This window comes from Notothenia rossii (genome assembly GCF_949606895.1).
Source record: "Notothenia rossii genome assembly, chromosome: 3".
Classification (NCBI taxonomy): domain Eukaryota; kingdom Metazoa; phylum Chordata; class Actinopteri; order Perciformes; family Nototheniidae; genus Notothenia; species Notothenia rossii.
Genome location: NC_136901.1, coordinates 4,280,472 through 4,293,508, shown reverse-complemented (window position 1 = coordinate 4,293,508; position 13,037 = coordinate 4,280,472). Strand labels below are relative to the sequence as shown.

The 13,037-nt window shown below is 40.8% G+C and overlaps 1 protein-coding gene across 1 annotated transcript in view; it reads right to left on the bottom strand.

Moving 5' to 3' along the window:
- The window catches only part of LOC307033432 (alpha-1,6-mannosylglycoprotein 6-beta-N-acetylglucosaminyltransferase A-like), a 94,827-nt gene that overhangs the window by 69,073 nt on the left and 12,717 nt on the right, over nucleotides 1–13,037 (bottom strand). Inside the window, 1 exon segment of the mRNA XM_079671905.1 lies at nucleotides 2,759–2,923. Within this exon segment, the coding sequence (XP_079528031.1) occupies nucleotides 2,759–2,923 (165 nt within the window).

Here is a 13,037-nt window from a genome sequence, read left to right as displayed (position 1 = left end):
CAAACTGGTGGTGTGACCAATGGCCATTTACAATTATTAATACTATTATTAGCATTAGTCTATATTTTGGTTGAAACTAAGCCAGAGAAAAAAAAAAAAACATAAATAATAATAAAAATATATATAAATAAAATCGAATTTTAAAAATAATTTTCGATTATGGAGACTGTAACGAATATTCGAATAATCGCTGGCATCCCTAACTGAAGGCATGTTTTACCGCATTATTGGAACAATTGAGTTACTACAACTGTTAGAAGGAAATGCTTTGACATCGACTGTCATGTATACCAGTTTTTCTTTGATTAGAAAAATGTACTAATCCAAGACTCAAAGCCGTGATATGATCCGAAATGTGAGTTTTGTAATGCCCCCGTGATTCCCAGCGCTGCGGCTCCATCTTGATAGAGGCCTCTCTGAAAGCCAGGCGTGTTCCCCTCACTGTCCAGATCTTTATCTGTGTAATTGCCTTGCAGTCGGGGAGGATTTGGCAGCAGCTCTGCGTGCCACCCACTCCAAGACAGGAGACTCGGGAGTGTCGGGCCCTTTAGCTTCGATGCCAACTCGACCTGCATTCAAATGTTGTCTCTCAGGAGCAACACTGGGAGTTTTAAGAGGACACTGCCGGTGTGTTGACATGTGGTCACACACAGGTCCAGGTACTATCTCTTCACAACCAAAGATCAAGTGTCACGGCAACAATGTGATGTTAGAGTCTCATCTCAAGTGTTGACAATGGGCAGATTGGGACAAATCAGAGAAGCAACAAAGAGGCAGTGTCGCCTCTTGTGTTTGTTTCATGTGTGTGTACTTGTATAACATTGATTTACAATATTATTATTAAGCTCGATGCCAAGAGACATGTTTGCTTTTTTCAGCTCGACCTGCATTCAAATGTTGTCTCTCAGGAGCAACACTGGGAGTTTTAAGAGGACACTGCAGGTGTGTTGACATGTGGTCACACACAGCTCCAGGTACCATCTCTTCACAACCAAACATCAAGTGTCCCGGCAACAATGTGATGTTAGAGTCTCATCTGGGTTTTTCATCAAATACGGATCAAATATAATCTTATTGTGAAATAAATTTGACTAAAATGACAAATGATTGGTTTTGGCTTGACTAGTTTGACTGAAATGTTCAACATAATCTGATGACTAAAAAAGACTCAAATGTCAACAGATTTCTTTCATTGACTAAAATAGTTAGTTTTCTTTGACTAAAATGCTCAGACTTTTAGTCGACTAAAACTTAACTAAATAAAAGCAGGATGAAGGTGACACAATATGACTAAAACTAACAAGGACATTGAACACAGGACTAAATACAAAAATAGCTGACACAATTAACACTACTGAAAACAATGTGAGACTAGAGTCTAATCTCCAGTTTGGACAATGGGACAAATCAGAGAGTGCAGTGTATTAGGGAGGCGTGTGGTGCAGTGGATAGTGCGTTGGTGTTCGGATCAGGGAGCACAGGTTCAAACCCCACTGCAGTCAGCATGTCGTCGTGTCCCTGAGACACTTCAACCCAAATTGCTCCTGTGGGGATTGCCCACAGTATTGAGTATGTCATGTAATGTAATGTATTATATGTGTGTATATGTCTGTTTCATGTTTATGTGTAACATTACAAAACACTCTGCTATATAACATGTGCAATATTATTATTATTATTATCAATAATGTTCGATAATAACGTGCAATTACGCATCTGCCACTACTAAATACTGCTTGTCACTGTACAGTATTTTTACATTATTATGTGACCGTCTATGTTCCCTGTAGTTATTTAATTAGTACAGATGTAAATGCAACATGTATGTTAAGATAAGAGAAAATCATTTTGAGGATGTGAAACCAGGCTAAGTGAATGGTTTAATCCCACACACGAAACTAGGTAGACACGACACACGATGTTGCACGTACTGTGAAAGGAAGTGGCATGGTGGTTTTAGTTAGCGGTTGGCTCTTGAAAGGAAAAGTGTTAAAACACAGAGATAAAGAAGTCACATTCTAAGTCATAACCAGTGTCCGACGGCTGAATGACGTCAATTGTCTTGATTCTGATTACTTTCAAAAGACGCTCATATCTTTGATTATCATTCAACTCAAGGTTAAAAGAGAAAAATCTTCAAAGGCAGCTTCGACATTAAATAAAAGATTGCAGAGCGAGCAGCTGCCATTAATATTAGATCCATTCAAAATGTCACTTTGTTCAACTCGATCAGACTGATCTAATTTTGCGTGTAATGCCATCACATTCCTGCTGTTTAACGCAGCGGAAAACAAGTCCAAGGATGTCAGAAAGACCAACACCTCGCTGCCTCTTCTGGGCTGAATGCATCATGTGAAAGCTGGCAGTTAAATCAATAAAGACGAATAAAAGGGTCATGCAGCGTGAACCGAGGCCTTATTTGAATTATGTCCAAGGATGCGGTCTAGTCCTCTAAAGTGCCAGGTGTGCACGGTGCGATACTGCCAGGGTTCAGCTGGTTGTACGCCTCGGGAATGTCGTTCCTTTTGGGAAAACACGAGTGATAGAAACCAGCCTTAACCAGCTTATCCTCATGTCTTTAAATGGACTCAACCCCTTGTGTTTATTGCACACTTTGATACATAACAGGATTTCTCTGGAAGTGGAAACTGGATGAAGCTTGCCCGTACATGAGTCACAGTCCTTGCGAAAAAATTACTTTATGAAGCCAAGTCACTCTTACTTTCTTGTTTTCAAAAGCAAAAAATGAAACACATACCTGCCACGTTAACTTTTTCTGAGTTAGTGGCGCTGGGTACGATGGTGCCGGTGCCGATGGTCAGGTTGCTCCCCGTGCTGTTGTAGATGTTTTCCACCTTGGACTCCAGCTTACCGAGCCTCAGCATGATGTTATCCAGCAGCACTGCAAGGGTCTTCTTCAAATCTGTAATACAGTAAGAATAGAATAAATCAAACCTGTCGAGTTATTTAGGATATATTCGAGGGCTGTGCAATTAATTGTATTATAATCGCAATTACGATTTTGGCCTGCCACAATTACGAAAAGAACATAATAAAAAATATATATATATTTTGCTTTGCTAGTTTGTGAACATTTTTGATCTAATTTATTTGTATTTATCATATTTATATATGTTTAGTAGCTTGTTGAAGTGCGCTCCAAAATATTTGTTGATCTTGTTTATTGGTATTTATTATTTTGATATTTATTTAAATGTAAATATAAATGGATAATTTATTTTTGTATTGGTTTTTCAGTTGAATTATACGTTCAGGGTAATCAGCAGTTAAAAACATACTGTTGAAATTATTATTTGTATTTGTTTTAAAGTTCAATAAATGGATGTTTTCAAAGTTAATGAATAATCGTATTTAATAATTGTGATATCAATTATTGACCAAAATAATCGTGATTATGATTTTTGCCGTAATCGCACAGCCCTAATATATTCCATTACAGAATCAAAAGATCTGACGTAAATGTGGTGTGAAAATCAGGAAGACAATCTATTTGGCTGTCAAGAATATGATCTTTAGGTTCAGCAAATCAACAGAAAGAAATGCCACCGCAATGCTGCCTGATTCTCACGGTACGTCCACACAGCAGCTTTGAAAAAAATCTTGAAAATCTTGAAAATCTTGAAAATCTTGAAAATCTTGGAGCTCTCAGACACGCCCAGACACGCCCAGTGTCTGAGAGCTTGGGGATTTTTCGCGAGCAACCCGACCAACAACCAATCACATGAAGCTCCCGCCCCCGACATACAAAGCAAAAAACCCCGGGGATTTTATGCGAGCAATATATATATATATAAACTCCCCAAACAGGCGAAAACCTACCAGTTTCACCCACTGTCTCTGCCACCTCCCTCCATGCCTGGTTCCTCCGGTTTGTATCCCGGTAAATAGTTCTGGTCGTAAAGAACCGGGTGATTTGCTACCGTAATTTCTCGTTTGGAATATGAGGAAATGAACTGCGGTATGTCTCTCCCAGCTTGCACGAGGTTTGCACTGTCAGATTTGCATAGCAGAGAAGCGTTGGAAGATTTTTTTAAAGCTGCTGTGTGGACGTACCGTAACATTGTACGCAGATTTTAAAACAATCAAAATACTTATGTAAGCAGGCGACTGTTACTCTTAAGAAGCAGTAAACATCAGGCAATAAAAGCTAGCGTTAGCAGCTACGTCTGCCCTGTTTTTCTCCACGTTAAAAAGCTTCCCTATCACTAAAGTGAATACATGCATGTGATGTATCCGCCTGAAGTCTGGGGAACGTTGCTCTGCTGCAGTGTGGATTTATTATCTCGCACTACTAAATGTCTTTCTCAGCCTGAGGATTATTTAATAAATGTGGAACTGGAGCCACTGCGACTTTTGGTCTTTGCATTTCTGTGCCAGGGGGCATTTATCTGCATAGCACACAGCTAACGGGCAGGAAGGACGCTGACCGGTAATGAGACGCAAAGGGCATACGTTTAAAATGCAAATCCATGGCTTTTTTCATGTGGTATTTGTCCAATACTGTACCCAGCACAGCAACAACTTGGATGACATTTGCAGAGCAATGCATGTGCTGCACACAGTTCAACAACACATATTAGGTCTGCAGCAGAGCGCTCTGTCATCATCATTACAGTGAATTATATCATCGGTTTTTTAAGAGACCCAGAGCGCTTTCATCACACCGTGAAAATTGAAGTTTGTCTATCGCATACGAGCGCCACATTTTCCCTCGTCGTGATGCATTTGACACGCCAGTTTTCATCACGTCAGAGAGATTGGCAAGGGCAGAACGAAGCCTGGCAGAACGAGGCGTCCCGATTCGTGTTAGGAGAAATGCCAGGGCATTTTTGTCTGATTTGGACGAGGAACGCAGAGCGGCGAGAGACCGGGAAGAATCCAAACGGAAAGCTTTTGGAGCGCAGGCATTGCCAAGAATATTGGTCTGAACATAATTAGAAAGAAGGGGTTAGCCCAGAGTTAATGCCCCCCTCTGTTTACCTCTGGCTCATAGGTCTTCAGGCTGAACATCAGAGCCATGCGCCAGGCCTGTTTAATATCTGAGCTAATGCTTTACGATAGGAGTAAACAACAACTGGCTTTGTTTCGTTCTCGCAATTGGATTTACAATCAAGAGCAGCAGCGTGGAGAGATATAAGAACCTGAACGAGATTTATATACGAATGGAATGATCCCATTGATTTCTGGGAATTCTGGATAAGGGAACGTTTTAGGAGATACCAAGATAAGGAAAAAACATCTTGTTTCCAAAGTATACAAATTGTCCGTCTGATACAAGGGAAGTTTTACATTTGAGGAATATAAAAACCTCCTGAATAAAATATAATTAAATTAGGGAAAACTATTTGTCCTACCATATTTATTTAGTTTTAGTTTATTTAACAGTACTTCCATTTCACTATTGCTGAATTCTTTAGAGGGGCTTTTATGAGGTGTTTACGGGGCGTTGAAATAACAAATTGGCTGCAAGACTCCGATTTACGAGCAAGTGGGATTTGTCAAACAGACAAGGAGGTGGTGGAGCAGATTTTGGTGGTGCATCTGGAGTTAACTTCTTAGTGTAACACCCGTGTGTGTCCAAATGCTCACAGGTTTTCCACTTATTAAATGTGCGGTTTTGAGTCAGAGATGTTCATTAGCCAGTGTGTTGGAAAGGATGAATAATGCTACCTTTTTTAAACACCGCTGCCAGGTCACCAGATGAGTAATCGCACACCTAGGGGACACATTTCTGCCTGTCTCAATATTTCTTAACCCCCTTTGAAAACAAGTCCTGCAGCGATAACAACACGTTTGCTTTTAATAACAGTGTCATATAAGATAATAATCTGCCTTCGCAATGACCTGGGATTTCTCATTTAGCCCGTGATTGCATGAGAACAAAGGCTCAAGGCGTTCATCAGCGATTCCCATTATTCATTGTGTTCTTTTTTAACCCTGCCAGAGGTCCCTATATCTCATATCTGACGACGTCATGTGACCAAGAGCCTCGCACCCTGGAGGGGATGGAGAGGATTATACTGTAAATATGATCCAACACCACACCCAGTGCTTGTGACACACACACACACACACACACACACACACACACACACACACACACACACACACACACACACACACACACACACACACACACACACACACACACACACACACACACACACACACACACACACACACACACACACACACACACACACACACACACACTTTTTATATTGATTGTTGTGCTTTAAATGTGTATTTTGATTTTGTGTATATATATATAAGTATATACATATTCTTATATATATATTTGTTTTTGTATTCTGGATTGTGGGAAACGGTATTTCGATCTCTCCGTCTGTACACACAAACTGATAGATTTACAATAAAGTTGACTTGTGACTTGTGATGTGTGTGCGAGCCACAAAAGAAATCCGCAGTAGCTTCAGATCGGTAACGAGACACAATGTCAGCAAGTGGCTCGTCACGCCCGGATGCTCGGCTTAGTTTCAGGAGGAGGGGAAAGGCAAAGATCATATCAGTGTCAGGTGACGTCTGACTGGACAGTGACGGCGCCTCAACGCAGGTGTAGATAAATGTCGACCGCTGGAAGAGATATCAAATAGTGCTGTTGCGCTGTTTTGGAATTTAAACCCAAATAAACTCTTTTACTTCCTTGTTTTAAAGCAAGCGACGGGCGAATAATTAACAGGTCAGCAGTGCAAACAGTTGTTTGTTTTGAAATGAGTAAATGTTTAATAAAGGAAATCAAACAACTTTCTTTGGTGTGGGGTTTTTGAGAGGTTTAGAAAATACTTTCTCCTCGTGGGTTTTACTATGTTTGTCCTACATGTTTTCCTATTGTATCACCTTGTAACGGCTGAAAATAAGCACACAGGATTACAATCACAACTCTAACGGTACGTCCACACAGCAGCTTTAAAAAATCTTCCAACGCTTCTCTGCCCATTGACTTTGAATGGGAGTGACGTCACTTTGCCTCGCTTTTCGCCGAACTGCATTGTGGGGAAGCAAAGCGAAGATTTCCAGGATTTCCAGGATTTTCAGGATTCAAAAGTTGAGCAATGTTCAACTTTTGAAGCTGAGCTGGAAGCGTCAGCCAATCAAACCCCGTTTATGCAAATCTGACAGTTCAAGCGCTAGCCAATCAAACCGCGTGCAAGCTGGGAGAGCCAGACCGCAGTTCATTTCCTCATATTCCAAACGAGAAATTACGGTAGCAAATCACCCGGTTCTTTACGACCAGAACTATTTACCGGGATACAAACCGGAGGAACCAGGCATGGAGGGAGGTGGCAGAGACAGTGGGTGAAACTGGTAGGTTTTCGCCTGTTTGGGGAGTTTATATATATATATATATATTGCTCGCATAAAATCGCAGGGACGTGCGATTTTATTAATTTTGTCTAATAATTCTATTTTATTCATTTTTTTTTTTAAGGACGTGCGATATTAAGTAGGTACATTAACTCAAACACGTCATGTTACAATTATTTTGCTGCTTGCTACAGTACAAAAGGAAAACTTGCGCGGCTTTCATGTCAGGGGAACTTGAGTGATTGACATGCAGGCTCTGCATGCACAGCAAACCACCAATCACAATCATTCTTGATCAGATCACAGCAGGCCCCGCCCCGCTAGTTTGCAGACCATCAAAACACCGGTAACAAATGAGCGAGGCACAGGAGGACAATACCGGAGAGAATGAAGATTTACTTTCAAAAAGAAAAGCAACATCTGCCATCTGGAACTATTTTGGATACAAAAAGGTTCTTCTCTTCATTCACAGATGAACCCCCTGAGGGTAAGCAACATGCATTATCATGACATGTGAGATCATGACTTAAGGTATGATGAGTCAACCAGTTAAGATCCAGACGTCCGTGACTAAAATCCTTAATCCGGTTAAATATAGTTAAAAAAAACGCAATATATATCGCAGGGGAAAAGAATATCAATATAATGCAATGTCAGTTTTTTTTCAATATTGTGCAGCCCTATGCTTAAAGGTCCCATGTCATGCTTTTCTGGTTATCACCCGTCCCCTTGTGTGTTATGAAGGTTTTTCTGCATGTAAACGGTCTGCAGAGTCAAAACCCTCAAAGTATACCCTGTAGCGAGTAAAACTCTAACACAGAGAAGACCTCCCAAAACGCCTCGTTGGAAATACGTCACTGTCCATTGATCCATGCATGATGTCATAGGTTTCCAGGAACCAAATGGACCAATCCGTGGAGCCGTTACGTTAAGCCCCTGCTGATTGGTCCAAATTGACCGATCCACGGACTTCCTCACACACACACTCAGTGCAGGCAGCTCTGCTGATCTCTCCTCCCTGGCTGCAGGCTGATAAAAGACAGTTGGGATCGCTCTGAAATTCTCTCTGCAGACCCATTCTCTCTGCAGACCCATTCTCTCTGCAGACCCATTCTCACAGCGTTTATCAACCTTTCTCTTACTCAATATCAAGACACACTTATTGTTTTTACTTCGGCTGTGACTTTGTGTGTGCTCAGGTTGTGTTTCGCTTTGTGTCGCTAAACAAGGAAACCACACCTCCACGGAGCTCAGCGCGATTCACAACGTCCCGACCAATCAGAGCACACTGTGCTCACAGGGAGGGTGGGGGCTGGAGCTACTGGAGCTACAACGAGCCGTTAAAGGCAGAGAGTGAAATTCAGTGAATACACGTAGTTTACAGAGATGCTGTTTGAGAAACCAAAGTGAGTTTGGAAAATTGCACGATATAAATCTATTCTAGTTGACCTCAACAATGGAATTATGATCAGTGGAAATGGCCATGACATGGGACCTTTAACAACATATCTTTTGAACCCTGAGCCGAAGCCATCATTAGATATCATAAGAGGAAATATGCTTAACACAAAAATGGAAATAATGTCCCTGCTTAACATGTTTTAAAAGAGGCAGGTTGCCAGCTGACAAGCCACGGACAGAAGGCGTCCAGATTGTGAAGCCCTTTGAGGCGAATTGGTGGTATTGGTCTGTATAAATATAAATACATTTAGCTCGTCAAAGGCAGTGTTACATTTGAATGCATTCAGACTGTATGGGTCATTTAGGGGCAGCAAAGGAGGACACTGTAAATGTTATCAGTGAGTTAGGAGGCTCCAAGCCTCCTGCTGCTTCTTGATTTAAGGACATGAAATGGATTTGGATGCGATGTTGGGTGTTGGTTCGCAGACGGTGAAAATCAATCCATCATATAAGACGAAGCAACGCGGTCGGAAACTCTGGATCATGTTACAGAGAGAACTAGGGTTTTTAAATTAGGTATATGATTAATGATAATGATGTCAAGTTTTGCGATCTAGCTGTACACACTAGGGCTGCACGATATTGAAAAAAACTGACATTGCGATATTCTTTTCCGTTGCGGTTTTTTTTAACTATATTTAACCGGATGAAGGATTTTAGTCACGGACTTCTGGATCTTAACTGGTTGACTCATCGTACCTTAAGTCATGATCTAACATGTCATGATCATGCAGGTTGCTTCCCCTCAAATAAGGGGGTTCATCTGTGAATGAAGAAGAGTGGTGTCGAAGGGATCCAAGAGATGAAACATTAAACTATAGGAAGCTTCATTATCAAATTAGGGAATTAACACACGTGACCAAATAGGTCATTTAGCTTTTTATTCCACAATTAAAACCTTTTTTGTGCAAATAGCAGCAAAGTAGTGGACATCTTTTAAACAACATTATAAAAATAAAATTAAGAACAGCTACACACCAGCTCCCTGAGTGGTTTACAAAATTACAACTTAAAATAAATATAATTTGTCATAAAACAAATAACTTTAACTACTACATAACAATATCAACTTGTGAACCATTTTGTTTCACAAACCTTTTTTTAAATCAAAATGTCTTAGCAACAGTCAGTGCGAAGTAAAACAAAGTGTTCTTGGTCATCATGGCTAGCCTAAACAAATAAAGATCTGCTTTCTTTCTGAACAGAGCACCTAGCAGTTAAATCAATCTGAACATTTCTTTTTCACAATTTCAACTGTTGCATAATGTAGTCAAATATAATAATTTGACTTTTTAAGCATCTGTATGCATTGCTCAATCAGGCTTAGAGGTTTTTGGCCAAGAATACTAGTCTATCCACTAATGCAGGCTTGAGACAAGAACGTTGGAAAGTGACGACGTTGCCACTTGTACTGAAAAGCCTCTCTGAGGGAGCACTTGTAGCAGGTATGCATAGGTACTTGCGGGCAAGCTTGGCGAGTTGTGGAAAGACTGCTTTGTGCGTTTTCCACCATGCAAGTGGATCTTCCCTCTTTGTCTATTGAAGGTGTTAGCAGGCAGCTGTTTAACTCTGCTTCCACAGCATCCTTTAGGTACTGAGACGAATCAGCCTTTGCTGCAGCTTCGCTCGGTTTAAAGAAACTTCCCAAAGACCTCTTGCCTTTCTTTGCCTGGGACGTGCCAGCCACTTCGCACTCCACTTCATGTCATGATTGTCGTCATCATCTCCGATGTCACTCTGGCCTTGACTTGGGGCTTACTGTCTGCAGTGATGAAGTCCATCTTGAACCGGGGGTCCAAACAAGATGCCATATCTAGCAGCTTCTGAGTATCTTCATCTTCATATTTCTCCTTCAGGTAGTCCCTCATCTCTTTCTTCAACTTCTTGCTCAGGTCTGTGTCTTCTTCTCCATTAGCAGCATTGACGAGTTGAAGAGGTGAACAACTGGCTTCACATAGGAGACACTAACGTAGTCTTCCCCTGAAAGTGCGTCTCTGAACTCCAGCAATGGGCCCAGGGACTTGCTGACAGATTCCAGGACATCTATATCTTGCCAGTTTGGAATTAGGTGCCGCAGCTTCTTGTCCACAGACAGGACCTGACTTAAAGCTTTCTGCTGCTCCAGTATCCTGCTGATCATCATCTGCCTGGAACCCCATCTTGTTTGGCATTCTGATATGAGGGCATGTGATGGCAGATTGAGCTCCAAAATAGCAGCAAAGTAGTGGACATCTTTTAAACAACATTATCAAAATAAAACTAAGAACAGCTATACACCAGCTCCTTTATGCCGTTTTGAACCTTCCTCATGTGGAGTAACACCGGCAAAGGCATCTGGAATAGTTGTTTGCTGTGCATGCAGACTCAGAGCCTGCATGTCACTCCACTCAAGTGCCCCTGACATGAGAGCCGCGCAAGTTTTCCTTTTGTAGCAAGAAGCAAAAATAATTGTAACATGACGTGTTTGAGTTCATTTACTTAATATCGAACGCCCTAAAAAAAAAAATATAAAAAAAAAAAAATAAATCGCACGTCCTCGCGATGTGAATATTGCGCCTGCGCATATCGCGGTTATCGCCATGACACGGTATATCGTTCAGCCCTAGTACACACTTCTTCATCTTGAAGTATAAATCTGAGGAGTGACACATCACTAGTTACTCTAACTTTGGTGTCCTTCAAGGCAGCAATTTGGGGTATTTGGTACCTCATAATGGGGTGGCTTTTTCCACATTAAATAAGTTTTGCTGTGAAAAGGGTTGTTTTAACTTAATTGAGTTTCAAAAGAACATTATGGAAAAGGTCCCCGTGTAACCGATCCCGATGTCTCTCCTCGTGTAATAAATCAGGATATGTCTTGATTTGTAAAATGTAAAATAAACAGTTGTTTTCTACGTTGCTTCTTCTTCTCTGGGAGTCTTTCTAATCTCCAGGAGCTTTACTGTATCCTGTTGTGTTTCTCTGGGCATTAGAGAACAATCAATTCCAATCTCAGGTTTCTAATGAAGCTTCCCATCGAGCCATACAGGTCTATTAATGGCATGAATAACTTATTGATGGCTCTCCTGGACCCTTTGCTAGTATTACAGTATTATGCTCCGGTGCAGCTGGATCAGCGTTATATTTCCCTGGGTATTGTTTTGTTCCAGGCGATGCTGTGCCTGCTCAGGAGGAAGACAAGTGGAACCAGTCGCTTAAATGTAAAGAAGACGTAAAGAGAGGGGAAGCAAAACCAGCACCATATCATAACCGTGAAATATATATTGTATTATTACCTTATGAAGCTATGCAGTCATCCTATATCGAAATGTAGGTCTGTTGAAGATTATAAAATGTGTACATGGTACTGGATTAGGCCTTGCTGCAAAGTCTTAGTTATTTAGATAGTGGTGTAGTTATTGAATTAACTTTATGCATCTGTTATGGCTCATACAGCATTCAGCAGCTTCCCCCATCTACCAGACATACTGGGAATGTCTTCTCTATTGGATCCCTGTTTTCTATTTGTATTTTATTATATATGTTGGATTGTTGGAGGAGCTCGGGTCAGAAGAATTTCATTGCCATTTCTACACTGTAGCTTACATGACAATATAACCTTTGAGTCTTGATCTTGAGTCTGTTTGCAGAGACGGCAAAAGTACACACATCCTTTACTCAAGTAGAAGTTCAGATACTTGTGTTTAAAAATACTCTGGTGAAAGTAGAAGTTCTGACTCTTTACTCAAGTGAAAGTAAAGAGGCTTTGAAATGTACTTCAGTAAAAAGTACCCATAACTAGCAGCTGTTTTAAAGAGTACCTGACCTCCCTTTATATTAATAGAACAATAATGTCATTGTTAGCTCATGAATGTTTCCATGCTGAACAACGGCAACATGACAACGTTTTCATTGGTCCCTCTTCTTTAGAGAAGACCAGGAAATGATGGATACACGGATCTTGTTCAAATCAATAGGCACGCAATGACTCTAAATAATAATGATCACGCCACCAAACACACATTCAGACTAAAGGAACCAGCCTGTTTGGAAAATGAGAGAAGTAGAAAGTACAGGTATTTGTGTTCAACATGTAAGAAGTAGAAAGTACAGGTATTTGTGTTCAACATGTAAGAAGTAGAAAGTACAGGTATTTGAGTTCAACATGTAAGAAGTAGAAAGTACAGGTATTTGAGTTCAACATGTAAGAAGTAGAAAGTACAGGTATTTGAGTTCAACATGTAAGAAGT